Here is a 27,384-nt window from a genome sequence, read left to right as displayed (position 1 = left end):
CATCAAACGCTTCGTTCCGAGATGCCGTCCGTCTTGCTTTGGCCAGGTAGCGATCCAGCTCTGAGCCAAAGCTGAGCAGAGAAGCAGGACGGAAGACTCTTTTCGTCTGTTTGAATATCTCATCACTCCGATGGAGAAAAGTGTGTGCGAGAGCTCGGCAAGGTACAGCTGGGTACTTGTCGCAAGTCAAACTTGCCTCTTGAAAGTATCCATCGAAATGGTACCTTTGATGGAGGGGCAGATTGATAAGGTACCTTTTGGCTTTCAGCCCCGCTTGACTGTACTTGGACCCCACCAGACATTCCGAATGAGGTGGGCGAAGACGATGCGATGCGAAAATGTTCAGGCAGGAACGTACCGATGGATGGAGGGGGTGAGGGGGAGGGGGGACCTGGGAAACGCCATTTCCCATCTTTTGGTGGTGATGGTACCATAAGTAAGATTTGCCTTCCTTCTCACCGGGCACACAACGGAAGGTGAGGTGGTGAGGTTCCTGCCCACCCACACAGTAGAGCACCGTCCCCCTCCAACTCGATCCATCAATCACAGCAGCACCACGAGTGTGTTTCTTCCTGCATGTTTCTTGTCAGTCGGGCATTGTGCTTGTACGACCTCACTGCATTCCGGACGCAGGGTCCGTCGCAACCTTATCTACTTTACCAGGCCTACCGGGGTCCTCTCCTCTTCCATTGTGTTGATGTTTTGTTGCTGTGTGAAGCTTCAGCTCAAGCGATACAATACCGAACAGATGTCTTTGGCAAGCTTGGAAACATGGCAGCCGACTCAATAGGCCCAGCAGACCATCCAACCGACTTGTCAGGGTTATCGGTGTCTCAATTTCCCTGGCGCGATATGTCGTTGATCTCTCGCCTCACCTGGGTATGTAGCGAGCTGCTAATTACCTTAGCTTACAGAGAACGTTTGCTACTTGTACTTGTACACCTCGTCATGCCGCTGCTAGAACAAACGAGACAATTCTTCAACGCCAAGGCAAACGTGTGCTAGTGCAGACCGAGGTGAAGAGAGATACGCCAAGTTTGCGAACGCGCCGAGTCCGCAGTCGAGGCGAGGCGAGGCAAGAAGAGGAAGGGTCGTTGGCGCAGCGCCAGATAAGCATGATAACGATAGCAGTACCTTGTCTCCAAGGGTCCTGGCTTCCAATCTTAATTGTTCGGAATACGGCAACATCATCACATTGTTCAGTCGAGAATACCACAGAGCAGATGACTCGATATTGAAGAGTTATACAGGCAGATCAGCACGCAGACAGCTTGAAGCAAGACTAAGTACGGATACATGCGCTCATTCGGAGGGATAAATCTTCGGAAACCTGGATCGGGCTGGGCATTGCACCGAATTGACTGCGCGCGCAGCCCGCACACTCCCTCTTCCCCAACCCAAGCCACCGGTTGTCACACAAGTCCAGCTCGCACACTGCCAGTCTGCGCCGCCACCGGTGTTCGTTCCTGGGCTCTTTCCCACCGGGGGTTTCGGGCGTCTCGTTACTGTTACTGTCCAGGGAAGGTAATGCAGACGGGGAGAGTGAGCGAATGGTCTTTCCTGTCCGAGGTAGACGCCGGACAGCGGGTGGCTATACTTGGCCTGGGATGTTGCTACTTGTTGATGCGCGTCCAGTTCCAGTCGCAGTCGCAGCAGTTCAGACCAGAACTTGTACTCGTAGCACCAGTCCCCTCCCATCCCGCGTCTAGGAAGTAGTCGGGTGTACATCCATTCCCTCCATGGTCTATGGTCCATGAACCTGTGGTGTATGAGTATGACTATGATCCCACCCTTCAACGGATACCTAGCTCGTTTTCGCCCTTGGTCAATGGTCTGGCTGTATGGTGTGTTGCGACGTCAGTGGGGATTTAATATTAAATCACTCCCCCGTACCTTTTTTTGCCTATGCCGCCGTTAGTCTGCTCCTATCATCTGCAGGGCAGTGGGAATAAACAGAAGAAGAGAATTAAGAAAAAAAAAGATAAACGCCCCTTCCACCACGGCACCACCTCGACCTCTGGACCCTCTTCTTGCTGTTACTGCTGCTGCTGCTGCCTCCCGTTCGTCTCCGTCCCAACATCTTTTTACCCACTGCCTCCCTCTCCTGATTTCTTCTCATTCATAGCTTCTTCCCTCCTCTCTTTTTCTTACTCCCACCTACTCTTCCTTCCTCGTCCTCCTGATCCTCCCAAACTCTCTCCAACACACACTTTGGTCCTTCACGGAAAGACGACCACCCTCTACCAATAGGTGCGTTGGGCCCGAATTCACTGCCCCTCCCCCTCTTCTTCCCGTCCCCTCCTTGGTGCTGGAACATCCTTGTCCTGATTCTGCATGTTGGGCACCTTTGGCGACCTGTTTGCCAGGCGCGTTGAAACGGCGGTGAATGGTGTTTGGGAGTTCAAAAATAAGTCTTTCTGGCTAACCCTTCAGTCTTTTCGTAGACTTCAATTCTCCCAAAATCACAGTCTGTTCGATCGCGCCGCCCAAAATGGCTTCCAGACCTGAGAACATTGGCATCAAGGCCATCGAAATCTACTTCCCCAACCAGGTTGGTCTCACCATGCTTTTTTTTTGCGCCACCGCCAAATTGCTGGAAGAGGGAGAGCGAAAGGGGAGAGAGAAAAAAAAATCCGCGCTCTGCCCCTCAGCGCCGAAATCGCAATCCACACGCCAGCACTGCCAGAATTACCCCTCCTCAATCTCCCACCCCAGGCTCGGGCGGGTTAAAAGCCCGCTCCTTGTTGAAGCTCTCACAAGATTCTGAGAGCATTGTACTGACCTGTTTGCTTCCCGTCGTCTAGTATGTCGAGCAAACCGAGCTTGAGACTTTCGATGGCGTCAGCGCCGGCAAGTACACCATCGGCCTTGGTCAGACCAAGATGGCCTTCTGCGACGACCGCGAGGGTGAGCTCCGCCTGCTTCTCCCTAAACCCGGTGCTTGCTCTAATCTGTCGCGCTTTTTGTAGACATCTACTCCTTCGCTTTGACCGTCACCTCCAACCTGATCAAGAAGTACAACATTGACACCAACTCCATTGGTCGCCTCGAAGTCGGCACTGAGACTCTCCTGGACAAGTCCAAGTCCGTCAAGACTGTGCTCATGCAACTCTTCGGCGAGAACACCAACATTGAGGGTGTCGACACTGTCAACGCCTGCTACGGAGGTACCAACGCCTTCCTTAACTCTGTCAACTGGATCGAGTCTTCCGCCTGGGACGGCCGTGATGCCATTGTTGTCGCTGGTGACATTGCCCTCTACGCCAAGGGTAACGCCCGCCCCACTGGAGGCGCTGGCGCAGTCGCCATGCTTGTTGGCCCCAACGCTCCCGTTGTTCTGGAGCCTGGTCTGCGTGGTACCTATATGTCCCACGTCTACGATTTCTACAAGCCCGACCTCACCAGCGAGTACCCCTACGTCGATGGTCACTACTCCTTGACCTGCTACACCAAGGCTCTGGATGCTGCCTACCGCGAGTACAACAAGCGTGAGGCCAAGCTCGCCAAGGCTGCTAACGGCCACGCCAACGGCAACGGAGCCACCAACGGAGAGTCCAAGATCCCCAAGACCAGCCTTGACAGATTCGACTACTTCTCCTTCCACGCTCCCAACTGCAAGCTCGTCGCCAAGTCGTACGCTCGCCTGCTCTACCACGACTACCTCGCCGATGCCGACTCACCCGTCTTCGCCGAGGTCGCCCCCGAGCTCCGCGACATGGACTACGAGAAGTCGCTGACCGACAAGGTCGTCGAGAAGACCTTCATGGGTCTCACCAAGAAGAAGTACCAGGAGAGAGTCGCTCCTGGTGCCCAGGTCGCCACTCTCCTCGGCAACATGTACTGCGGTTCCGTTTGGGGCGGTATTGCCAGCTTGCTCTCCTACGTTGACGCTGCCACTCTCAAGGACAAGCGCGTTGGTGTCTTCAGCTACGGCTCCGGTCTGGCTGCTAGCTTCCTGTCTTTCCGCATCAACGGAGACGTCACTCCTCTCGCCAAGGTGCTCGACATTCCCGCCAGACTCGAGGCCCGCACCAAGCTTGCCCCCGAGACCTACGAGGCTGTAAGCAATTTCCTTCCCCAATGCAATGCCTTACTGACAACATTTCTCCAGTTCTGCGACCTCCGCCACCAGGCTCACCTCCAGAAGGACTTCACCCCCAAGGGTGACGCCTCCACCATCACCCCCGGTACATACTACCTGGAGAAGGTTAACGACAAGTTCCAGCGTTCCTACAGCGTCAAGGCATGAAACCGACAATGACTTTTTTGATCTTGGAATTGCGAAACAAATAGAGGTGGCTGCATAGATCCTGCGACAGCATGAGAGCTGAAGGAGCACGGCCAGCATTACGTACTTTAATCAGAGGAGGAAATACAGAGACGCCGCCGGCCACGACAGACGGAGATTCTGTCGTGAGAGAGGAATCGGCGCTTGGAATGCACCTCGCAATGGGGGCATTGTATATACCGGGCCAGATAGCCGTATTTGAGCGTCCACTAGGACGAATGAAGCTGGAAGAATAGACGAATGAATTGAATCATGTTATATTACTCTCAGATTCCCATGTGCCGCAAGTCTTTGTGACTAAATGTTTCAAAAATTCGTTTTTATAATCTCGCGTCTATGCCAAAATGCCCAAGGCCCCCCTTTTGCGGTTGGCTGTGATGCTAATGATGCTACACTACTAATACATGCCACACATGGCAATCTATGGGTAATATACGCGGCCGTTTCCGACATGATCTACGCCCGACAATGAGAATCACTAGTCACATCCATAAAGTGATGCGGCCTCACCTTCCTACTCGTACATTCCTACTTCTCTTCATTTGTCACCCTTCCACTTCCACTCGGCCCGGCGGTGCAAATGGTAATCCTTGCTCTGGATAGCCTTGTAGATACCATACAGACCGCCAATGGGCGGCTTGGACTTTACGACATCGCGCCAGCCCTTCTTCTCGCCCTTGCGGGCCTCGACGTCGACCTTGACCTTATTGTACACGGTCGGCAGCGTCGTGGCGTTGTACTTTTCGCGCAGGGCCTCGTACCAGCTCTTGTTGTTGTAGGCCTGCCAGAACTCGTCTTCGGTGTAGTACGTGTGCGCGTACAGCCACTTCATGCCGCCCAGCTCGCGGAGCTTGTGCTCGAGGGCGCGGTTCTTGGTGACGAATTCGGCCGGGTCAGAGGGGCCCCAGCCCCAGAGGCCGATGTTGAGCATCGGTTTGGGGGCCGTTACCGTACTGCTGCCGCTGCTGCTGCTTCCCTCAGCGGCGGGCAAGGTCTCGACCTCGCCCGTGTGCGGGTGGAACGTGGGCGGGGCGGTCTGCTTCAAGGGACAGAGCCAGAGGGGCCAGATGCCAAAGTTCTCGGCCGTGTAGTCGACGAAGCGCTCGGCGTTCTTGTAGGGGAGGGCGAGATCCTGGACGACGAAGCGGGCCGACTCGCCGCTGCCGTGGAGGGCGCGGTAGAGCATGCGCGTGTGCAGGAAGTCGTCGAGGAACCAGCGGGTGAAGCGCGTGAAGGGGACGTACTTGAAGTAATCGAAGGCGGCGGCGCCGACCCAGAAGCCGGCGCGGTCGTAGCGGAAGAGGTACTCGGCCAGGGGCACGTAGTCGACCACGGCGGACGAGGATGTCGTCGCCACTGTCGACGCCTCGCTGTTGGCGGAGCCGGCGGTGAGGGTGCGGTCTTTGACGTGCAGGTAGAACCAGGGGTCCCAGGCGCCACTGAAAGTCTGCGGCTTGCGGTCCTCGGGGATCTCGTCCGTCAGCTTGCCGGTGATGACGACGCCGTGGTCCTTGGAGAAGAGGATGCCGTCGACGTAGTCGTTTTCGGCGTTGAGCGTCTCGGCCTGGACGGTCTCGACGGCCTCGGCGACGCTGTGGGTGCGGTGGTACGTCGTCTTTACGTACTTTTTGGCCTCGACGAGCTGCAGCTCAATCATGGTGGTAACGCCGAGGGTGCCGACGGCTCCCGCAGCGCCGCGGAACAGGTCGGCCCGCTCGTTGGTCCGGTTGGCGCGGACGACCTGGCCGTCGGCGAGGACCATTTCGACCTCGTTGATGGTGTCGTCGAAGAAGCCGTGCTTGAAGCTCGAGGATTCGCCCGCGGTGCCGGCGTAGCCGCCGCCGGCGGTGATGCCGGGGAACTCCATGACGACGGGGGGGATGAGGCCGTGGCGGAGGGTGCCCTCGACGAGGCGGTCCATGGGGACGTTTGGCTCGACGAGGGCGGTGCGGCGGGCCTTGTTGACCTCGAGAACGCTGCCGAGGGCCGAGATGTCGACGACGCGGTCGCGGCGGAAGGGGCGGGTGCTGTTTGTCGAGCCGTGGAAGATGCGGTAGGGTTCCTTGCGGTCGAAGAAGGACCGCACCGCGGCGGCGATCTTGGAGACGGTCTTCTTGTGGCGCTCCATTGTGAACTCGTTATTAGTCGTGCCTGTCCCCTATACTATATGAATGATTCACCGTGAGCTCTCTGGCCCTTCTTGATCGAGTTTCTTGTGAGATCTTGGTGAGATCTCTGTGTGTTCACATCCAACACGGGGTGAGGGTAAGAATGAGATGTGAGTGAGAGCTATGCCAATGAGATTTCGGATGTGAGGTGAGATTTTCCAGACGTTGCGCTGGCGCCGCAGCGCCACGTTTCCGGGGCTGTAGGTGCCTTAGCTCACCCGCATGTACTTAATCAAGGTTCTGATAGGGGATGCTACCTTACCCGGAGCTGTTCGGTGCAGGGGTAGCTCCAGCCTCAACCATTAACGCCATCTTCAACCTCTACACTCTGGGGGATCAATCTGAAATCTTCAATCCCAGAGGTGGGTTTTTGAGTCTGTGAGAGTGAGTGAACGGCCTTCCGGTGTCACTCGACGCTGGAGCCTCTGGGTTCTCGCAGAATTTCATCAAGGCGAAGGGTGACACGACGAGCTGCGGCCCGTTGCCGATGCAGCAAACACAACATTGGTGTGTGAGGTGAGATCTTTACCAAATCCGCCCTCTCACCTTGCTGCACCTCAACACGGCCCGAGCATTTCCCGACTCGTCAATCGTCACGAACGCGTGGATCAGCGCACAGAAACCTCCGTATTCGTGATACGCGTTTCGTTGGCCCCTTTCGCATGTGATACTAGATAGCTCCTAGAACGGGGCGGACAAGAATAATCTTCTTGGCTTTGGAGATCCGTCCACTGCTTGTTCAACGGGATGATCCCAGCAAGGAGGGCGAGTACGGACACGCTCGAGTCTCGTTTTCTGTGCGAAGGTATCTTATTTTGATTTGTGCAATTGCTCGCCCTATTATCATTCCTTTTTTCATGAGGCGTTTAAATAATTACATGGTCTGATGTTGAATATGCAAAAATCATTAGTGATCTCTCTCTCCTTTCATCGAACACCGGTAAAGCTCATCATCAGACATCGACGCGACTCTCCCTACCCCTTTGCTCCTGGTGGGATCTAGAGTTTCGCCGCAGTCTCTGGCGCAGCCGCCAATGTCGTCTCCTTCTTGGCGAGAACCCTCTTCTGCACGTCCTCAGCGCTCACGGCACTTAACGACTCAAAGTCGAGAACCTCCTCCTGCAGCGTCTTGGACTTGATCGAGGTCGCCCTGGAATCGATCGTCTCCGGGCTCGTGACGGCCCTCTTCATGAAATTGGTCCACCCTTCAAAGCACCGCCTCGCGTTGGGGATCTTTGTCAGGATCAGCGCGAAGCAGTGCGGCATCCCCTCGTACTCCTCAAAGACCACGGGCACGCCGTCCTGGTGCAGCTTGCGCGCCATGTACTTGTCCTCGTCCGCCAGCAACTCCCACCCCGTGCAGATGTACACGGGCGGCGCGCCCGCCCAGCTGCGGCTCATCAGGAGCGTCACCAAGGGATGCGCGAGGAGGTCGTCGTCGGCGTACATATTTGTCCGGGGCGGTTTCGCGGGCCAGGCTTCGCAGGGGGGCGGGTTGTATTTTGCGTAGACTTCGCCTGTGGGCAGGTAGTCGAATTCTCCGTTGGCGTCCCAGCTGGGCGAGCTTTGCGTGATGTCCATCCACGGTGAGTTGAGTGCGAGTCCCGCGGGTAAGGGGATTTCTCTCTCCTCGCCCAGCCAGCGAATCTTTCGATTCTGTCTGCGCAGCTCGAGAAGGAGTTGTAGCAGAGATAGACTCAAGTTGCCCCCGGCACTATAACATGTTGATTAGCACACCGACTTCCTCCTGACGATTGAGATTCACTCACCTGTCTCCAGCAACGACGATATGTTTCGGGTCGACGGCTTGGTGGTAGGCATCGGGCGGCGGGTATAGCAGAGTCAAATAGGAAACCAAGGCGTCTAGCAGAGCCGACGGGAAGGGGTTCTGCGGAGCCAGGCGGTACCGCACTGAGTACACGCGGCCTCCAGTCAACTTGGCAATCTTTTTCGTAGCTGGTCGGTGAGTCGCCGGGTCGCAGAGATAGTACGCTCCTCCGTGAAGGTACAACACCGTCAGCGGGCTGGTAACCTCCTTCTGTAGCTTTTCAAACTTGTCCTTCTCCCCAATCGCGGGCGGCCGCTCCTCTTCCGTCGCACCGGCACGGTAGCCCGTCCACTCGGCCTCCACTGGCACGATATCCGGCAGTCGCAGCTTGAGTTCTGGGGTATCTGGTGCCCTGGTTGACTGTATGATCCCGATGATGGCGTCGCGCACGTCGGTTTCTGGCGGCACGGGGCTGGCGTATGTGGAAACCCATATCCTCCCCTTGACGCCGCTATCACGGTTCGCGAGCTTCTGCGTGGACGTGATGGAGCGCAACTTGGCTGGCTGAAGGTATGAACGTAGCACCGAGATGATGAGATCGCTCCGTAGATCTAGGTACTGGGATGACTTTGACAAGTGTAGAACATGAAGCAGTGCTACCCGTGTTATCAAGGGCACTTTGGGCAGCAACGACAACAGCAACTTGAACTGGGCAGGGTCCATATTGAGAGGATTCGGATAGTCGAAGGATGATCGGGACATGGCTAAAAAAAGGGAGGGAGAGGGAAAATAGGCAACGGCCTGGTCAAGGGATATATAAGAGAAGAAGAAGCAAGTGAAGGGTCAAGGCCAAGACGGCTACTATGCCTGACGTGGTTGAAACACCAGCAACAACACACGCTACTCCAGCAAAAGAAGGCTGCAATCTGTCGATAGAAGGTAGCAACGGTCAAGGGCTAGGGGCCAACAGGATGTTCAGATGAGTAGGGAATTGGTTGCGGGACCCCCCTGGCCATCAGATTTGGAGTCCACTCAGACTCACACGCACACTTCACCGTACGGATCGGCGGTCCCTTGGAGAGGGGATGTATCTAGCCTCTAGGAGCAGGGTACCAAGGTCGAAGAGAAGACAAGGTAAGCTGAGGAAGCTTGCTGTGGAGTGTTGTATGTGTGTGTGTGCGTGGTGTGGATGGGAATAGCTGCTGTTGTGGGGAAAGCGGGAACGTGTTTGCACTCTGTCACGGTACAAGGAGGATGGGAAGAACCAGAATGGAGAAGAAAACAAATGTAACGGTAAATGGATGGTAGCCCACAAGTGTCCGCAACATGAGCCAGAGTAAGAAACCAAAAAGAGTACTGGATAATTAAAAGAAAGCCAACGAGGCTGGGGATGCTTCGTTGGCGACTAAAGCGAATTGCCTACCTCAGGTGAATGGCAGACAAATCGATGACATGTCGGTTAGCCTAAAAAGGTACCTCGGTTGGTGGGATTTTCCCTCGAGTGATCGCTTGTGGCCATCAAACGAATGCGCAGCGGTCTAAGGCAAGTTTTACCCTCGCCGTTAGCTTCCCGCTTTAACCCTTGCATCATGTGCCAAAGGCTACTAGTGTAATGGTGTTGTATCCCTAGAGAGGATAGTTCTCCAAATTGGGGAATATCCTCATGGTCACTCCAAATTCTTAATCCATTGGGGTTTCGGAGCAATTCCAGCAGCGATGATGGATGGAGTGGAGGGTTAGAAGAGGCCGAGGGGCCGAAGGAGGGCAAAGATTGGATATGAGTGGCGCGTAGGACGACACTCACGAGGAAGCCCAGCGCAATGCGAAGTGTTCCAGAAGCCGTGAGTGGACGGTTGATGAGAAAGTAGTCTGAATCGACTAGGTAAGCACGTAAGGTACCTAGGACTTGGTATTCACTTCTGAGCAGCACATGGCTACCTTAGGCTTCAGCCCGTCCTTCGGGGAGAGAGAGACTGTTGATTGAGATGGCAGATGCAGTGGCGGGGATGAGCCTGGCAGGCGTCATGTTTTGAGTATTACCGTTGCTGGTAAGAAGGCAAAAGACCAGACGGTCGGCAAGCCGCAAGAAAAGATGAGGGTCGTTGGCTTTTGCTTCATCAGCGGCGGCTCCCAGGGGGGTTGCTGTTGTTCGCTCCGCAAGAACGGTCAAAAGAGGAAATTGTTGCGGAAAAGGGTGGAACATGTTCGTTGCTTGTTCTTCGGCCCGCTCCAGTGCTGTCTACGGTTCTGCCTTACTCCGTATTCCTGACTAGATGTCGCGGGGCATACGTTTCGCACCAAAGCTGGGCGGTTTCCTTCTTTTTTTTTTTTTTTCCTTTCTGCCTTCATGTTCAGATACTTAGTTAGATGGAGGAGGGGAAAGATAAATGTGTCAGTGTTTGACATTAAAACACTCTTTGACATTTGCTCCGAAGGCCTCCTCCATGTGGTTGACAACTGATACTTCCCTTACTTACAATGTACCTTGAAGCCACGTTAAGGCTTGCACAAAGCTACTGCTCGGAGCAATCCGCCATGCTTCGAGGTGGCTGGCATTTTAGACTGAGAGATGCTTGCTTATCCACCCTTCAGAAGTTCAAATACTCACTTCAACCTTCTCTCACCCCTCATCCTAACCCTGCATTCTTCACTCTGCTCCTCAAACATCTGACCCATCGTCTGTGGGTTGAAGCAAGGAGCTTCAAGCTTCGTTGTGGTATACTATTAGAGTGAGATCTGCGCCCGTTGCTGAATCAAGCGCGACTCACGAAAGAAAAGAGACACCACATCTCACACAAGACACTAAAACCCATGCTCTCATGCTCCGTTTTTAGTTTTCTAGCCCCTCTCGGATGATTAACGTCGCTTAGATGGAAGAAGAAATGCACCCAATCCTACGGCTCCGGCAGTGGGCCCCCGGCGTTCAGGCGCGCTCCCGCAACACTATCGGGCGACGCCACCCCATTTCAGTCGAGCTTGCGAAGATCGCCAGATACCTGCGTTTTGCAGCTATTTGTACCTGCCTCGCTTTCTACACAGTCTCGCTCAATACTCACGTTCTCTTTCATCTCTGCTTGACCGGCATCTATGCGGATCCTCTCAAACTGCACATTGCCAATTAGTCTGTCGTAATCGACTCTTGAAACTGACTGCGTGACAGCCTGGCCCATCTATGAACGCTTTTCATCTGGCAGTAGAAGTACTAAAAGTGAATGAGACGGGCTCATTTCGCGGTGAGACGTTGACACGCACACCCACACTCGCCAACGAACCTTTTCACCCCCGCGAGACCCTCCTCGCTTACGGGACAACTATGGCAACACCCGAGATAGCGACCAGCCCATGCAAAACACGTCAATGGAACCCTGGCCAGCCTCACACGTTCACAACCCCTCTGAACCCTGAAGCTGCGGTCCGGGCTGGGCTGGAGTTCTGGCTCTTGCACGTGGATAACTGTCACACACAAAGGTCGCTTTCGGATGTTTTATGCCGCCGCATACACGTAGTCTGCTTCAAGGCTTATATCTACCTTTTGCTACACTGTACAGGCGTTTCTTTTCCCAAAAGTTCCACACGCGCAATTACACCCGTCGCTCTCCTGTTCATGACGCAATGAAATCATAGATGCATACTGTACATTGTGTTTCCTTACTATCCCATTTATGAAGAAGCGGATGCCTGCTGCTGCGAGTTGCTGTCGGACGAGGTTCCGTTTGTTGTTGCCGGTGTGGCGGCAGAGTCCTTATTGGCCATGGCCATCTGCCAGGCCGGGATAGAGGCCTTTGCGCCCGTGGCACCGCTGAACGGCGAAGGGCGGTTGAAGGTCGGCGTGCTAGCGGGCTTGGTGGTCTCGGTGCTGGCAGCGGCCTCCGTGCTGTTCGCAGCAGGAGCGGGCGTAGCGGTCGCACCAGGTCGCAGACCGTTGGCGGGTGTCGATGATGACGCGGCGGTCATGCGTTGTGTGATCAGGGTCTTGAGGCTAGTGAGTTCGGTGTTGACCTCCTTCAGTCTCGAGTCGGTAAGATCCTTCTGAGTGTTCATAGCCTTAGGGATGGAATCCTTGAGGATCTGCACGTCGTCCTTGACGCGCTGTGTCTCGAGTTCCCTTCGCTGATTGGCGTTCCTCAGCTCCGTCATAATCTTTTCAATATCCTCCAAAGCCGTGTCCAGTTTTTCAGTGCGTTTTTGCTCCGTAGCCTTGAGTTCCTCTGTATCCTTGGCCAGTTGCTCGACAAGCCCAAAGGCCTTGTCAAACTGCTCCTCAATCGACTTCTTATCCTGTTCGAGCTTCTCGGGTGTCGGCGGCGCAATCAGAGGAACCACGTATCGCTAAGCTTTGTCAGTCATCTGTTTTCGTAGAACCAGAGGTGTGGAAGTCCGTACCTTGGCCAGAGTGTATGCGCCGTAGCTGAAACCACCGACGACTGTTGCCATGATGAACCAGTCCCTCCAGTCTCTCTTAGGGGGCGGTGGAGGAGGTTGCCATGCCTGGTACTGAGGAGGGTATGCTGGTTGGTAGTATTGTTGTGGTTGTTGCTGTTGCTGCTGCTGAGCGACCGGCATCGGACCCGGTGCAGCCTGGACGCCGACTCTCGATAAAGCGGCATCGATTTCTTCTTGGGTCAGGTTCTTAGTCCGTAGGAAAGACATGCGACTCTCGATGGACGAGCTTGCAACGCTCGGGTCCTGCAGAACTACAGTACAGTCAGTATAGGGTTGCGCGCGATACATCGGTTCTTTGGGACTAACACTGCGTCTATCTACAAGTTAGCAGGCCGTCATTGGACTTGGGGATTGGGTTCACCATACCGCTGATGCGACGATATCCTCTCGTATCGCCATCTTCAATGTGTCGCCTTGTCAACCTCGCCGCGAACTTCTTCAGTGAAGAGTACACTTCGCGGTAATGGAGGCGAAGGTAAAAGGCATGTGCAGTTGGAAGGAATGACGGAGGGCCCTTCGCGACCTGATTACGTGCAATAATGGGTGGCCGGATCCTGAGCCGAGGCTTCGGCGCAGAGCAGCGGCTGGGGAAATGTCTGGAGCGATTACCTAATGCGGAGAAATGCCGAGCAAGTACCGTCCGGATGTCCTTCGTTCACCGTCACGTGTTGGGCATCACCGAGACGGCAGCCGGGGACCCATCGCCCATTGTTTGAGAGGGGCAGTGCGCAACCAATGACCGAGGGGCAGAACAATTTGTTTACTTGCTCCAGAGCAACAACACTTTTGCATCTGCTACCCGATCCGCCATCCCACTCGCACCTCCTTACACACGACGCATGCACGCACGCGCAAACCATACATCTTTACTCGAATTCGTCGCGCAACAGCTTGCTTCTATCCCCGCGACTCGCAATTATTGGCTCCTGGATCGCAAGTCCTTTCGCAAGTCCGTTGGCTGCGATTTGGCACTAGAACTCCCACTGTTCAGCTCCCTCCGACCATGTCGCAAGACACCGGCCTGTGGAGTGTGCGCAGACCAAGAGAAGTCAGCATTTTCCTCAATATCAGCCTGTCGCAATACCATGGCCTCTAGAGATTCGCCCTAGCTAACATCTTGCGCAGACATTAGGAGGCATTAACTACAACACCGGCCTACCTCAACCCGCATCAGCGATGAAGCGATCCGCCTCAGGCGTCGGCGCAGGCGCGCCCTACTCAAACAGCCATGGCCGATCCATGTCCGGCTCCAGACAATCTCTGGCATTATCGCGACCTAGCCAGCCCATGTTCCAGCGCTCATCATCCGGAACGAACTTGGCAGACATTGGCCTGTCCTCAGTGAAGCGAACATCATCGATGCGCGACAAGTCCTTTGCCCCGACGCCTGCACCAGGACGATCTTCACAAGACGATAGAAGGAGCAGCGTGTACCGCGCAAGGACATCAACCGCCGGACCCATGAGCCACCAGAGTTTCTTCCAGCAAGCACCACAGCCTGCTGGCGTACCACGAGACCCCCGCCCGCTGCGAGACAGATCCTACCAGGCTAGAATAGGACAAGAGCTGCTGGATTACCTCGCCCAAAACAACTTCGAAATGCAGATGAAGCACACCCTATCGCAAAACATCATCAAGTCCCCTACACAAAAGGATTTCAACTTCATGTTCCAATGGCTGTACAGACGGATTGACCCGAGCCACAAGTTCCAAAAGAACATCGACCAAGAAGTGCCGCCTATCTTGAAGCAGCTGCGGTACCCGTACGAGAGAAGCATCACAAAGAGTCAGATTGCCGCTGTTGGTGGTCAAAACTGGAGCACTTTCCTGGGATTGCTGCATTGGATGATGCAGCTGGCGCAGATGCTGGATGGCTACGCCTGTAGTCGATACGACGATGCTTGTCTCGAAAGCGGCATCGACGTCACCGGGGATCGTATCATTTTCGACTTTTTGAGCAAGGCATATAGGGACTGGCTTGCCATGGACGAGGACGCAGACGACGACGATGCCAACCGAGCACTGGCCCCTCATATTGAAAGGATGGCCGCCGCTTTCGAGCAGTCCAACTCCAAGTACACCTCCGAGCTTGAAATGCTCGAGGCAGAGAACAGCCGACTTTTGCAAGAAATTGAAGATCTTGAAAAGTCTACACCGGATCCCGCGGTACTCGACAATCACTTCAGGATCATGGAAGAGGACAAGATCAAGTTCGAGGAGTACAATGCGCTTGCCATGCAGAGATCCGACAAGTACGAAACCCGAATCAACGTTCTACACGAAGAGCTTGATAAGCTCAATGAGGAGCTGAGAGAGGTAGAGGACGAACGACGAGGACTTCAAAAAGCTGTGGACGATCTCGGCATCAGCATGCAGGATATCGACCGCATGACTGCTGAGCGGGAACGTCTCCAGAAGGGAATCGAGTCGGCATCGCAAAGATTGGAGGACGTCAAGAAGAAAGTCGCCGAAAAGGAGATGGAGGCGAGCAGGAAACTGGACGAACTCGAGAGAATGGTAGACAGATACAACACTTTGGCGTATCAGATTGCGCTTATACCTGCAACCGCAGTCAACGCTAACGGCAGAGACTACGAATTGCAAGTAACGGTCAACGATGGACCGGACTTCAGCTCTTCCCAATTGAAGGGCTCTAGCGGCGTTTCTTCAAGCGACCGATTGCTTGCTGACCCTGTTACTGGTTACCAAGCCGCTCACATTCTCAACCTCGACTTGCGCGGACAGGTCAAGAACAGTTTCCTCACGCTCAGAAAGGAGATTTCCGAAAGGAGAACCATTGCTATGGACAACATGATGAAGGATCATGATTTGCTCGATGGCATCAAGGAGGCAATCGAAGACAAGCGTAACGAAGTTGAGGCTCTGGAGCATCGTGTCCGCGCTGCTGAAGAAGAATATGAGAAGACCAAGGAGGTACGCAGTATGCCTGATCTGCACAATAGACCACCCACTAACAACACAACTATCACAGGTAACAACGACACAAAAGATGGCGTCTGATGCCCAGATCGAGAAGATGGAAAAGGAGCTTGCCAAGATGCGAGCCACTTTGTCAGAGTCGGTACAGCTGATGGAGCAACGTGAGATGAACACCAGCATCGAGTAAGTCCAAGTAAATCGCAGCTACCGGTGCGTCAGTACTGACCGTTACCTTAGATACGAACAGCTCGTGCTTCGTGCCAACTCCCTGCGAGAAGAGCTGCACACAGAGATTGACCGCATGCTCAACGATGTCATCAAATTCAAGATTCACGTACAAAAGAACCTTGACGACTACGAGGGTTTCGTGGCCGATGAGGTTCAGGCAGAGTTGGGCAGCGAGGAAATGGGCGACGACACACGGAATATCAACATGTGAGATCTGCTTTGCAAGGTCCTTTGGGTGGCTTGATGGACGCTTTCCTTTGCGAGGATCGTCTATTGGTTTTCTTGATGAGCGTTCCGCTCGGGCGCAACTTTTAGTCCAGGGCTTGCTTTTGTTCTTGTTTCTCAGATACCATGATGACGGATAATGACGGCGACAGGGACTTCACAGTCTCGATGAATTTGAACTTGTTTACTGTTTTTTGACTTTTTTGTACCTCTATGGCTTGAGTTGGTTTTTGAAGACTTCCAGGTAAAGCTTAGGGCCCATTCGTCTAGTTCTGCGCGGCTAGCTTTTGCGTGGGAGAGGCACAACTCCATAGCTATCTCCGCCTCGAGACGCAAAGGTTGATGGAAGGATACAAAAGGCGAGTTGACAACCTGATGGGATTGTTCATGGCACACTATCTGTACGACATCATAGCCACCATATCTCACATTCTCAAACCTCACTGTACACAACCAAAAAAGACAACAATCCATATTTGAGGACATATAAGAATGCCAGCCGCAGCTATCATGAACTTTCTTACACCGACAAACCACCAACAACTCCCCCCGCCAAACAAACCAGCAGCAAATCCTGACGCCGCAGTCTGGGAATCAGCAATCCTCGCACTACGCCGACAAAGCAGCATTCCACTCTTGGACAAAAAGGTGCAAACATGGCGCGACGGGTTTGAAGAGGCAGAGTACCGGGACGTCCACCATCTCGTCCAGGAGCACCGCTTACCACGGGACGCAACACGGCAAATCCAAAGCTGGCTACGGGAGGCCCGTACGTTGGAGACCGAGGCAAAGAATTGCGGACATAAACCTACAAGGATCTTGTACGCTGGTATTGTGCAGGACTGCGAGGCGGAACTGCATTGTCTTCGGAACCAGTTCGTCATCAAGACGTTTCGGTTTGAGCGTATTCCGCATAACCTTGCGAAATTACGGCGATGGATTGGTCGTAGCGAGGAGAATCCAGCAACAAGTACCACGGGAGTTTCTCTAAATACTGCCACGATTGAAAACAAACCGTTAGGAAGGACCATATCGCTTCCATCCCTCGGCAAACCGCGACCGCTCAGCCTTGAGCTCGTAAGGGGAGCCATGGAAATACCAGACGAGATCGACGGCCCGGGCGCAATGAACGACGAGAACGAAGAACAAGAAGAGGAGAAAACAAAGAAGACGGAAGATTACACCTGCTCTGACCAAGAGTGGGCTCATTGTCTGGAAGACTGGAGTCGACGCCAAGAAGACTGGGCTCAACAACAGGAAGACTGGGCTCGCCGCGAGGAGGAGCAGGAGAGCCAGCGGCTGCAGCTGGCGATGAGATACAAGTACCCGGTCAACATGCGCAGAGCCAAAACACAGTACTTGCGGGCCATGGAGAGGCAGGAGTGGGAGCAGGAGAAGGGGGTGTGCGACTTTGCTGGTCATGATCGTTTCTCGTGGGCCTCGGTGTAGAACATCATGTTGGAGATCACCCCAGGCGTTCTTTGCGTTGCAGTCTAGAGGATTTCAATGACGAGATAGGAAATTACTGCCAAAGACCAAGATGTGGTTTGCTCATGAATGGTGAACGTGAGTCGCATTGAAGTCAGGTTGTCAGATGCGAGTGCGGTCACCATGTCTCTTGTTGCTTTGCATGGATGCTTACGTGAAGTCTGCCATGTGTGAACAATAACCGTAACTCACAAATGTGGTATACAAGTAGGGATGAAGAGGCGGCCCCCAGTTGGCTAAAAGTCGCATGTCAACTGTTCTAGGGTACTTAGGTCCCCTGTTCTAGGGTACCTGATTGTTATCGCTTTCAAAAATGATGACTTCTGAAGGTGAAAAGGTAGAGAGATGGGTTACGAAAAGGGACTAGCGTCGTTGCCCCGGTATCTCGCACAACGCACAACGGAGGGATCATTCCACCGTGTCTCCGCGATGGGCCGCCGGTACATCAAGTAATACGGTACCGCCGGACTTTAGCAACCCCCGCACTCGCGCACAAGCCAAGTGCAATAGCTCACCCAAAGTACCTTAAGTTGGTGGGTGATGGAGATGGGACTTTGGAAGCCGGAGTCGGTGGCTTGAACCTTCAGGGCTGGTCCAGTCGTATGGATCATTGGACTGTCAATGAGACGGGCACACCCGTGGGCGGGTTAGGGGACTTTGGTTGTCCTAAAAGCCGGTATCTCCACTGACGTGCCAATCAGATGCGCCGACTTACATGAAGTGACTTAGAGGTAAGGTAGTGACGCGCAGATGCTTGACGCGTTGCGACAGGTAGACCAGCTCACTTTTCATAGCCATTGGACTGATGGCCCAGAGCTCATCATTCCTGTGGCTCGCAATCGCACATCTGACGTGCAGATTTCAACCAAGCCTCAACGCATGAGTGATGCACACGTATCGTTGACTGCCTACCTCATCTTTTCTCTCTCGGACCGGGCTCATTGCTCTCGCTAACGCCGAGTGGATCCCGTTCCGTCTAGTCCAATTCCCCGGCCGGCGAGCGCGGATTGCAACCACTTTGAGCTTGTCCCTTCCACTCCCCTCCCTCCCTCTCCTCTTCTTCGTGTCACATCCTGCATATGTAACAAAGTCCAACTCTATCTATATATCTCGGAATCCCCTCACACCCCTCGGGCAAGAGGGTCTTTGATGAACCATGTCCAAGTTCAGACAATTCTTCCGCACTTTCTTCCAACAACCGCCCATACGTCCCGGTACTAAAAAGGCTTCAGCAACGCCGGCCTCCGTGCTCGCCCTTTCAATGGCCTCATATTCAACCACCGTCACCAAGATCCCAGACCTTGGTCCCTCGCCCGAGGATGCCTCATCTAAGCCTCATCACGTCACGAAAAACGGCAACAGAGTCGGCTTCAAGAACGTCCACCCTTCCTTTGGTGATGGCATCGGCTTTTCCAAGATGGTCCGCCATGTCCTCTGGTACGTTTCAATCTCAATCTCATTCTCACAGCCCGGTTACGCCGGCCTCACTTCCGCTTCCACTCCCGCTCAATCGCATCTAACAACCATCACAGGCCGCAAGTGACGGGTGAGCTCAAGTGGCCTGACACCACGCCGCCAACAGTGACCGTCAAAAAGCCAGAGTTCCTGCCCAACCGCACAGCCTCAGACAAGCTCCGCGCAACATGGCTGGGCCACGCCTGCTACTACGTAGAATTCCCTTCCGGCCTGCGCGTCCTCTTTGACCCTGTCTTTGAAGACCGCTGCTCCCCCTTCTCATTTATGGGTCCCAAACGCTTCACCCCCAAACCCTGCGACCTCGCCGACATACCCTTTGTCGACGCCGTCTTCATCAGCCACAGCCACTACGACCACCTCTCCCACGAATCCGTCCTCACCATCCAGAAGCACAACCCAAAGGCCCACTTCTTTGTCGGCCTCGGCCTGGAGTCCTGGTTTAAGAGCGCCGGCCTCAAGAACGTCACGGAACTCGACTGGTGGGAGGACGCCGAAATCACCCTCAACATCGACAAGGGCGTCGACGAGGCGCCCGAGTCCATCACCGCCCAGGTCTCCTGCCTCCCCTGCCAGCACACCTCCGCCCGCACGCCCTTTGACAAGGACACGACACTCTGGGCCTCGTGGGGCGTCAAGTCGTCTGGCAAGTCGGTCTGGTTCGGCGGCGACACGGGATACCGCGCCGTGCCGTGGACCCCGCTTGATGTCGATGACTACGGTCCAAAGTACGCCCACCTGCCCATGTGCCCGCAGTTCAAGCAGATTGGTGAATTCCGAGGACCGTTTGACCTCGGCCTGATCCCCATCGGTGCATACTATCCCCGTGTTGCCTTCTCAGGAATGCACGCCAACCCGTTCGATTCCGTCGAGATCTTCCAGGATACCAGGTGTCAGCGTGCCATGGGCATTCATTGGGGAACATGGGCCCTGACTATGGAAGAGGTTCTGGAGCCGCCCAAGCTTCTTCAGGAAGCCATGAAGAAGAAGGGCTTGCCCCCGACTGGCGTGTTTGATGTGTGTGAGATTGGAGAGAGCAGGGACTTTTAGGTGAACGACCGTTTGCAGTGTATTATTACTGTATTCATTATCTGTTCTTTCGCATCTAAAGCGGGCGTTCTTTTGGGTAACGGTTCCTAGATACTATGTAGATAAAGGCATGCAGCGCGAGATATAAGCGTCAAGCCATAATCAAATGCGTCACTGAAGACCACGTTAAATTCTAGCTCAGCCCGTTTGACTTCGAAGAGACTCGCAATTGGTGGGCCAACCAGTCTGCGCATCGCAATAAGGCGGATGACTACGCAATATGCAGTCAGCCTGCACCTGAACACAAAGTGCCAATAACATCTACGACGCCAATGGGTTACCGGTCACATGATACTAAAACCCCCTTAATTATCGCTTCGTCAGATGCTTCAAACATCCAGCCAAACAATAATGCACGCTCAGCGCTCATCCTCATCATGGCTTGCCAGATCTGCAATGACCTCCACGGCCATGGAGACATTCAAGATCCAGCCTTGAGGACCAGGCGGGACCATGAAATATCAGGGGTGCCATGGGACAAGTTCCAAAGCTTTGCAGCCTCTTGTCACACTTGTAGTGTCCTCTTAATGGGGTGCCGAGGCTGCTTAGCACAGCATAATATTCATGAAGCCAACATCAACCATTGCGACATACAATTCATTTACAAGTTGTCGTCTGACCTCAAGTACGATTTTCCGGTCGACGTTGACAAACAAATTCGATTTAACATGACAGATGGGAGTCGCTTTGAAGTCGAAATTTTTGCGCTTGAGGGCGGTAAGCACAACACAGTCCATTGGTAATATGTGGAATCATAAATGTTGAAAGAAATGCCCCAGATCCTGTTCGTGATACATGGGAATCGATACCGACCACATACAGGACATCGGAAGGTACTGATTCGGATACTGCTCTTGACAAAGTCAGATCATGGATTGAGATTTGTCGCGGCGATTCTCATGCATATTGCGAGTCTCCTGAAAAGCCGACGCTTCCAAGCCGGGTACTAGACGTTGAATACGCTAAAGACATGATTCGACTCATTGATTCCAGCGGCCAGCACGAAGACTACATCACTCTTAGTCATTGCTGGGGCCAAAAACAAATCATAACCAGCACAAATGCAACTCTTTCCCAACGCAAGGCAGGGATTCCAATGACCAGTCTTTCGAAAACCTTTCAAGACGCCGTCCTAGTCACTAGAAGACTTGGAATCAAATACATCTGGATTGACTCACTGTGTATCATCCAAGATTCCAAGCTCGACTGGGAAACAGAGTCTGTGAAGATGGCCGAGGTCTACAGTAACGCTTACTTGACCATTGCTGCTACGCAATCACGCAATGGTGATGGAGGACTATTTGTCAACACACCCGACTTCGAGGTGTCTGACTCTGTCTTGCCCACGGTCACGGGTGACCCCTATCGACTGCTCTTTCGCCGTAGAATTGACCATCATCTCGAGGTCATCAATATCGTCAATCCAACAGACAGAGGAGATCCAACATCCTCCTTTCATCCTTTACTCACTAGAGCTTGGGTCTACCAGGAACGCATGCTGTCGACACGCGTTCTGCATTTCGGCCCCCAAGAGATATTCTTCGAGTGTCGTTCCGACCTCTTCTGTGAATGCGGCCGGATCAAATTTCATGGGTCATCCGACTCTTCCCCCATATCCATCACCAAACTCTTGCACGCTTCCGCACTTGATAGCGAGGTTGATGGGTACGACTGGGTGGATGTAGCTGGCTATTTTATGGCGAGGTTATGGCGCACCCTGATCACCTCATACACTGCGCTTCATCTCACAATGACCTCGGACCGTCTACCGGCCATTGGAGGTCTCGCAAAGCATATGGCGGTCAGGCGAAAGTCGTCCTACCTGGCAGGGATATGGGAAGATTCCATAAACGATGATCTTCTTTGGATCATACGGACTACCCTCAAAACCCCGAGACCAAGTCCCAGGACCGCACCGACATGGTCTTGGGCTAGTGTTGACTCGAGCGTCGATGTGTGGGACGCAGTGTTTGTCTGGGACCCCGACCTTGACTACGAAGAAGACTCCAGAGGCCTTTGTGAGCACTACAGCACCGTTCTGGACTGCCAGGTAACTCCATCAGGCGTGGGCAATTATGGCGGCATAGCCTACGGGCTCCTGAGAATATCCGGCCTCACAATTGAGGGTGTACTTGAACGAGACAACGTGATTCGTCACGGGAAGGAGACCGTGGTTCACTATGTCGTTGTATCGACCGGGCGGTTCCATATCCATGCTGATTACGTCTTGGATAGCCCTGGTCCAGACCAAGTTCTTTCAGGCGCAGATGTCCTCTGCCTCAGGATGAGCTTCATCCAAGATGGAGCAAGTGACAATTTCAAGCTCATTTCACTGGTCCTGAGGGAAAGCAAGCAGCAACCTGGTAAGTTTGAACGGATCGGATGCTTCTTCATCCAGTCAACCACCCCACCGAACGATTTGCAGAGAAGCATGTATGCGGATGGCAGCGTGCGTACAGTGGATATTGTGTGACACAGCGACATGAAAGCACTGGCGAATACTCGTATCGGACCACAGCACAGAAGCGTAGTCCATCGTCGGCGACACCGTTGCAACAGAGAGCTGTCTGGTATTTTGTTGCCTCTAGGGCAGCAAGTGTGCCCAGTTCAATCAATATCGGAATACTTTCGATGATTGGGTAAACTTCTTCTTATTAGACAGGAACATGAGCTGTTGAGCACATCGCCCTATATCATTTCAATCTCTTGTGTGACTCTACAACTATAAACCATTCTCATCAACGATGTTTCCTTCCACGCAACAAGATCACATGCAAACCTTCGAAGCCTGGTTACACAGCAGGCCTCACAAGGTCGTTGGCCAAAACTTCCCGATAAAATCCTCCACATCTTTCCATAAAGTCTCTGGCTCTTCAAGCGCAGCAAAATGACCTCCTCTCTCATGCATTCGATACCAGCTCACCTGGTCTGTTTGCTTGATCCACCTCTCAGGTGCAGAGACAAGCTCATACTTGAAGGCTGAATATCCTAGTGGGACTTTGAGAGTCTTCCAGCCATTCATCATAAGCTCAACGTTCTCAAAGACCACACGATGGATATAGACCGACGTTGGGAAGCACCCCGTGAACCAATAGAGGGCCAGGTTCGTGATGATAAGATCTCTATCTGGTGTCTTGTCAGACCACTTGATCATCTTGTCCCCGATCCAGGCGAGTAGTGCCACTGGGTTGCTTCCGATAATGTGCCCTGCACTGGCTGGCTTCGTTCCGTCGAGTTGGATGAATGCGGTGCCTGTCTTTGCAAATTCGGTCATTCTGGCAAAGGCTGCTACCTCGTCTGGAGTATACCGCCCTGCCTCAATACCGGCCTCGACATCTTCACCAGCAGGTGGTGAAACATTCAGCATGCTCATGTGGACGAGTTTGCACGCTGGATCGAGATTCGCAATGACGGGCGCTGACCAACCGCCGAGGTCACCGCCTGAGGCAATGTAGCCAGACTTACCAAAGCCCAACGCATGCATCATCTTTGACATGAGGCGAGCATTATCGAGATGCGAAAAGTCCCTATCGAGGGGCGGTGCGTCAGAGAACGGAAATCCGACATGATGAGGCACAATGACGTGATAGGGAAGCGACTCGGGGTCGTATTGAGATTGAAGTTTGCGAAGGATCGGGAGATACTCTACAACAGAGCCTGGCCAGCTGTGTAGGAATAGAATGGGGATTGCGGCTGGGTTCTTGGAGAAAAGAGCGAAGAAGTTGATCTTGTATGTTTTGGAGTCGTCATCGGTAACATCCATATTGAACTGGGGAAAAGTGTTGAGAGTAGACTCCCATTTTCTCCAGTCGTATTCGTTCTCCCAGTATTTGACCAACTCTGAGAGGACATCTCGATGAAGGCCGAAAGACCCATCATCCCTCGAGTTGAACCTATTGGGTTTGGGAATGGGGGTGAGTTTGAGAAGCGTCTTCAAACTGTCAATCTCAGCATCAGGGACTGAGATGCTGGTGGCCGTGAGATTTGCTGAAGGAGGGACCTCGTAGGGATGGGCACTGAAAGGCAGGGAGGCCATTGTCTGGTATTTGGTAGAGTTGTTTTGACTGAGAGTGATGAAGAAGGGAAAGATGGTTTGTTTCTTTCCTCTTGTAAGGAATTGAAGCGATCTTTATACCAAATCCTCAAGTCAAATTGCTCAGTCTGTTGCCTGGTCATGCTATCAGCGGCCTGTTAGTAGGATCAGCAGGCAGACTTCCAGAAGTTTCGTGAAGCCACTTTCTGCTCGTTGCATAACCGATAGTTGCCATACTCGAGCGTAACAAACATCTTCTGGCTATGGGTATTCTGTGGTTCTCCAAGGGATGTGCAGGAGTTGGCCGAACCCCGTACAATCGTAGGGAAAAGGAGGCCAAAGATAATTCGCCGGCTGACAGGTTATTCGGCCCAAACGGGAATAGCGGCATATACTTGCCTTTGCTTAAATCTCACATGAAATCGAATTTCGTCACTCACTCTTCTGCTTTTCTTTGTTTTGGCCAGATCGGAAGGCCAGAGAAGAAAACTCTCACCCGAGCATTGATCTCGGCTGCTCGCATGCCAATAATGGCCCCTGGGCCGAATAAGCCCAAGTCGAGACGCACCAATACACGAAGCCGGACAGGGTGCGTATCATGCCGCCAAAAGCACATTCGATGCGATGAGAGGCGCCCATCTTGGTAAGCTGCCTTCCTAATGTGTCCATTTACGCGGTCAGATAGTGGATATAAAGACTATTTCGACAAGTGCTGTCTGGGAGGATCCAGTCACATCATAACAACTTACCCCACGAGGCTTCACCACAAGTCATAACACTTCAGGAACGCACGATTAATGATCTTATCCGACAGCTTCAATTGTACACTCAAAGAGCAGTTGTGTTCGTATGTGCCGAAGATTCCGCTCCGCGAACGTAGAGCTGGCCCTTGCCCTGGTCAACAAGCACCGTGGGCCGTTGAGGATACACGGCCCATCACACACCACTCTCATAGCGACAAGGAGATTGCCGTATCATCAGAGGTGCCATCTATCCAAGTGCTCACAATACCGAGTCCGTTTTATGTAACTCCGTGGGAAGCCTTTGATCCCTTCGACACTTTGCCCATCAACATGCCTCTCAGGTCGAAGGAACTTCTTCACTACTGTTAGTCTATTCTCTCATGCTAAGCCAGCAATACGTGTTGGCTGTATCTGATCATAGCACAACAGTTTTCCAAGCTTGCCGCTCTCACAGTCTGCTACCCGGAAATCCGGATGATTGGTAAGTGTCTATCGCGGTATCCGGACGACAATATATTAAGAGGCACTGCAGTATTGCATCAGCTACTTCCGATGCGGATGTCCTGCAAAACACGATATTGTTATCCGGTCTTCACTACGCATGGAATAAAGGCGATCTCCCTTCATTTGAATCCACTTTTGTCTCCCAAAAGATCCAGAGCATACGCCAGGTCAACTCTTGGCTTGTCGCAACGCCACACGAACGAGATATCATGCGGTGCGCAAAGTACATCAGTACGCTCTGCTTCATAGAGGTGCTACAACGCTGGTTCGCTCTTATACTCCGTCATACTGACATTTCGAATTCTTAGTGTTGCCTAGGAAATTTGGCTATTGCCGAATTTCACCTTAAAGGTCTCATGACTTATCTGGATTCTCAGCGAGCGGAAACCCCCGGTCAGCACATAATTGATGACATTCAAGTTGAGCAGATGAATCGCTATCTTATTCTGTAAGGAACCTCAAATGGCAGAATAAAATGTACATGTTCATTGATTCCTTACCTCACTAGAGATTACAACGTCGTCCACTGCTTGAAGAGCCGCTCAGATGACAATCTTGCTACCTACGCATCATCTCAAGGCAAAAAGCCACACTCACATCTCAGAGGGTTGGCCAACTTGAAACATGGATGGCCTAACCACGAGGCTAGTGATCTGGATCTTCGCCTCAGGGCTCTCCGAATGGTACCTTTCTTTTTCGGCTCTGTGCCACAAGGTAGCAAGCCAAAGAACATTGATATGTACCCGACTATTACAGCTCTTCGTAATATTACCAAGCTCGCAGACACAAGACATGCGCAAGCATCTGCTGACGTAGTTCTCACCACGCCCTGGAAGGTTTGGGATAGTGGTGGCTCATCCGACCTACTGTTCGCAGTCATCAGCGCCCATCATTCATCATTGGCCGACAAGATTCAACTCCCATCTCGTGGAAAGCAAACCTTTATATCGTCGTGGTCTGGATTTTGTGTGGGCGTCGGCATGTATCTGATTGCCGCTCTTGGGATCTGGAATCAGGGTCTACCAATGGAGAAGCAACTGCACTATCATATACTCCAGATTCTTACACAAGATTTGCGAAATGACTTAGCCAGTCTCTCCAGTATGAGCCGAGAGACACGCGACACGTGGCTCTGGAAAGCATTTGTCGGTTCATTAAGTGTGGTTCATGCCCAGCTATTATTCTGCGACAAGCGCCTCGATTCCATCCTGGAAGAATTGGCCAGCTTCGTTCGGAATTGGGCCAAGATCACAGGCGTTGTTGCATGGTCCGAAGCCAGGGAAATGTTGAGCCGCGTTGTGTGGCCAGTCAACTTAGATCGCGAGGATAGCTTTAAGTCATTGTGGGCAAGGCTAATCTAGCGTTCCTCAAATCTCATTAGAGGGCTCCTCCTGATTTAAATGAATGTGCAAGGGCTAGCCAAAACGGTCTCATCTACATCCATTGACAGGTCTCCGGTGCCCTTAAAGCAGATGTGAGCACAAAAAGTCAAAAACATACAACACCAGGTATTCGCTGGTCGTCACCGACCCAACTACTAATCCGGCCCTCATTGGCTTATCTATGGGAGAGCGGACGGGATCCCGAGTTTTCCAATGGGTATGGTCGTATGTGACAATCTGCATAGTCAATGGATCCTATAGTGGGTGTCTTTGCTGCTTCGCTATGGCTCAAAACTCAAGATGCCTAGACGATTATTCCCACTCGCGAGAGCCCCAGCAGCTTACAACTTCGATCACTTTACAATCAAGACCTACTTTTCTGGGGCAGATTACTCCTAATACTACTTGTTCAAGGATCACATGCTTGGCCATTGATATATACCGCAGTAGTCATGCTTCCAGTGCCTTGCCGAATTGAGAATCCGTTTGTCAAAACGGTCGATATCGTACACAAGGATCAACCTGCCACTTTCCAGTACGCCCGTTTGTCTGCATAGTAACCTTTGCTGTTTATAGCTTGACTTAGCATAAGTTGAACCTTAGATAGGCGTT

General features: G+C 52.9%; 10 protein-coding genes across 10 annotated transcripts; 6 read left to right on the top strand and 4 right to left on the bottom strand.

Moving 5' to 3' along the window:
* Positions 1–2,491: 2,491 nt before the first annotated feature.
* On the top strand, positions 2,492–4,249 carry CCOS01_09329 (hydroxymethylglutaryl-CoA synthase; the record flags this gene model as incomplete). The annotated part of the gene is made up of 4 exons (XM_060457488.1): positions 2,492–2,551; positions 2,805–2,907; positions 2,970–4,060; positions 4,112–4,249. 4 exons carry the CDS (start codon positions 2,492–2,494, stop codon positions 4,247–4,249), a joined length of 1,392 nt encoding a protein of 463 aa, XP_060312188.1.
* A 577-nt stretch (positions 4,250–4,826) lies between these two features.
* On the bottom strand, positions 4,827–6,416 carry CCOS01_09328 (FAD binding domain-containing protein; the record flags this gene model as incomplete). The annotated part of the gene is made up of 1 exon (XM_060457487.1): positions 4,827–6,416. The coding sequence occupies one exon, from the start codon at positions 6,414–6,416 to the stop codon at positions 4,827–4,829; it is 1,590 nt and encodes a 529-aa protein (XP_060312187.1).
* A 1,039-nt stretch (positions 6,417–7,455) lies between these two features.
* Positions 7,456–8,986, bottom strand: CCOS01_09327 (uncharacterized protein; the record flags this gene model as incomplete). The annotated part of the gene is made up of 2 exons (XM_060457486.1): positions 7,456–8,170; positions 8,226–8,986. 2 exons carry the CDS (start codon positions 8,984–8,986, stop codon positions 7,456–7,458), a joined length of 1,476 nt encoding a protein of 491 aa, XP_060312186.1.
* A 2,898-nt stretch (positions 8,987–11,884) lies between these two features.
* On the bottom strand, positions 11,885–13,066 carry CCOS01_09326 (uncharacterized protein; the record flags this gene model as incomplete). Its single annotated transcript, XM_060457485.1, has 4 exons — positions 11,885–12,553; positions 12,608–12,918; positions 12,974–12,980; positions 13,034–13,066. The coding sequence occupies 4 exons, from the start codon at positions 13,064–13,066 to the stop codon at positions 11,885–11,887; spliced, it is 1,020 nt and encodes a 339-aa protein (XP_060312185.1).
* A 604-nt stretch (positions 13,067–13,670) lies between these two features.
* CCOS01_09325 (HEC/Ndc80p family protein) lies at positions 13,671–16,046 on the top strand (the record flags this gene model as incomplete). Its single annotated transcript, XM_060457484.1, has 4 exons — positions 13,671–13,715; positions 13,793–15,601; positions 15,660–15,790; positions 15,845–16,046. The coding sequence occupies 4 exons, from the start codon at positions 13,671–13,673 to the stop codon at positions 16,044–16,046; spliced, it is 2,187 nt and encodes a 728-aa protein (XP_060312184.1).
* Positions 16,047–16,552: 506 nt separating this feature from the next.
* CCOS01_09324 (uncharacterized protein) lies at positions 16,553–17,509 on the top strand (the record flags this gene model as incomplete). The annotated part of the gene is made up of 1 exon (XM_060457483.1): positions 16,553–17,509. One exon carries the CDS (start codon positions 16,553–16,555, stop codon positions 17,507–17,509), a length of 957 nt encoding a protein of 318 aa, XP_060312183.1.
* A 1,300-nt stretch (positions 17,510–18,809) lies between these two features.
* Positions 18,810–20,071, top strand: CCOS01_09323 (NAPE-hydrolyzing phospholipase D; the record flags this gene model as incomplete). The annotated part of the gene is made up of 2 exons (XM_060457482.1): positions 18,810–18,985; positions 19,081–20,071. The coding sequence occupies 2 exons, from the start codon at positions 18,810–18,812 to the stop codon at positions 20,069–20,071; spliced, it is 1,167 nt and encodes a 388-aa protein (XP_060312182.1).
* A 1,135-nt stretch (positions 20,072–21,206) lies between these two features.
* On the top strand, positions 21,207–22,583 carry CCOS01_09322 (uncharacterized protein; the record flags this gene model as incomplete). Its single annotated transcript, XM_060457481.1, has 1 exon — positions 21,207–22,583. One exon carries the CDS (start codon positions 21,207–21,209, stop codon positions 22,581–22,583), a length of 1,377 nt encoding a protein of 458 aa, XP_060312181.1.
* A 333-nt stretch (positions 22,584–22,916) lies between these two features.
* CCOS01_09321 (uncharacterized protein) lies at positions 22,917–24,146 on the bottom strand (the record flags this gene model as incomplete). The annotated part of the gene is made up of 1 exon (XM_060457480.1): positions 22,917–24,146. One exon carries the CDS (start codon positions 24,144–24,146, stop codon positions 22,917–22,919), a length of 1,230 nt encoding a protein of 409 aa, XP_060312180.1.
* A 518-nt stretch (positions 24,147–24,664) lies between these two features.
* Positions 24,665–25,842, top strand: CCOS01_09320 (uncharacterized protein; the record flags this gene model as incomplete). Its single annotated transcript, XM_060457479.1, has 4 exons — positions 24,665–24,786; positions 24,958–25,250; positions 25,341–25,367; positions 25,742–25,842. 4 exons carry the CDS (start codon positions 24,665–24,667, stop codon positions 25,840–25,842), a joined length of 543 nt encoding a protein of 180 aa, XP_060312179.1.
* Positions 25,843–27,384: the final 1,542 nt, after the last annotated feature.

Source organism: Colletotrichum costaricense (assembly GCF_030867565.1).
Source record: "Colletotrichum costaricense strain IMI 309622 chromosome Unknown Scaffold_9.1, whole genome shotgun sequence".
In the NCBI taxonomy this organism is placed as follows: Eukaryota; Fungi; Ascomycota; class Sordariomycetes; order Glomerellales; family Glomerellaceae; genus Colletotrichum; species Colletotrichum costaricense.
The sequence above is the reverse complement of the archived record's forward strand: the minus strand, read 5'-3'. Positions and strand labels throughout refer to the sequence as shown.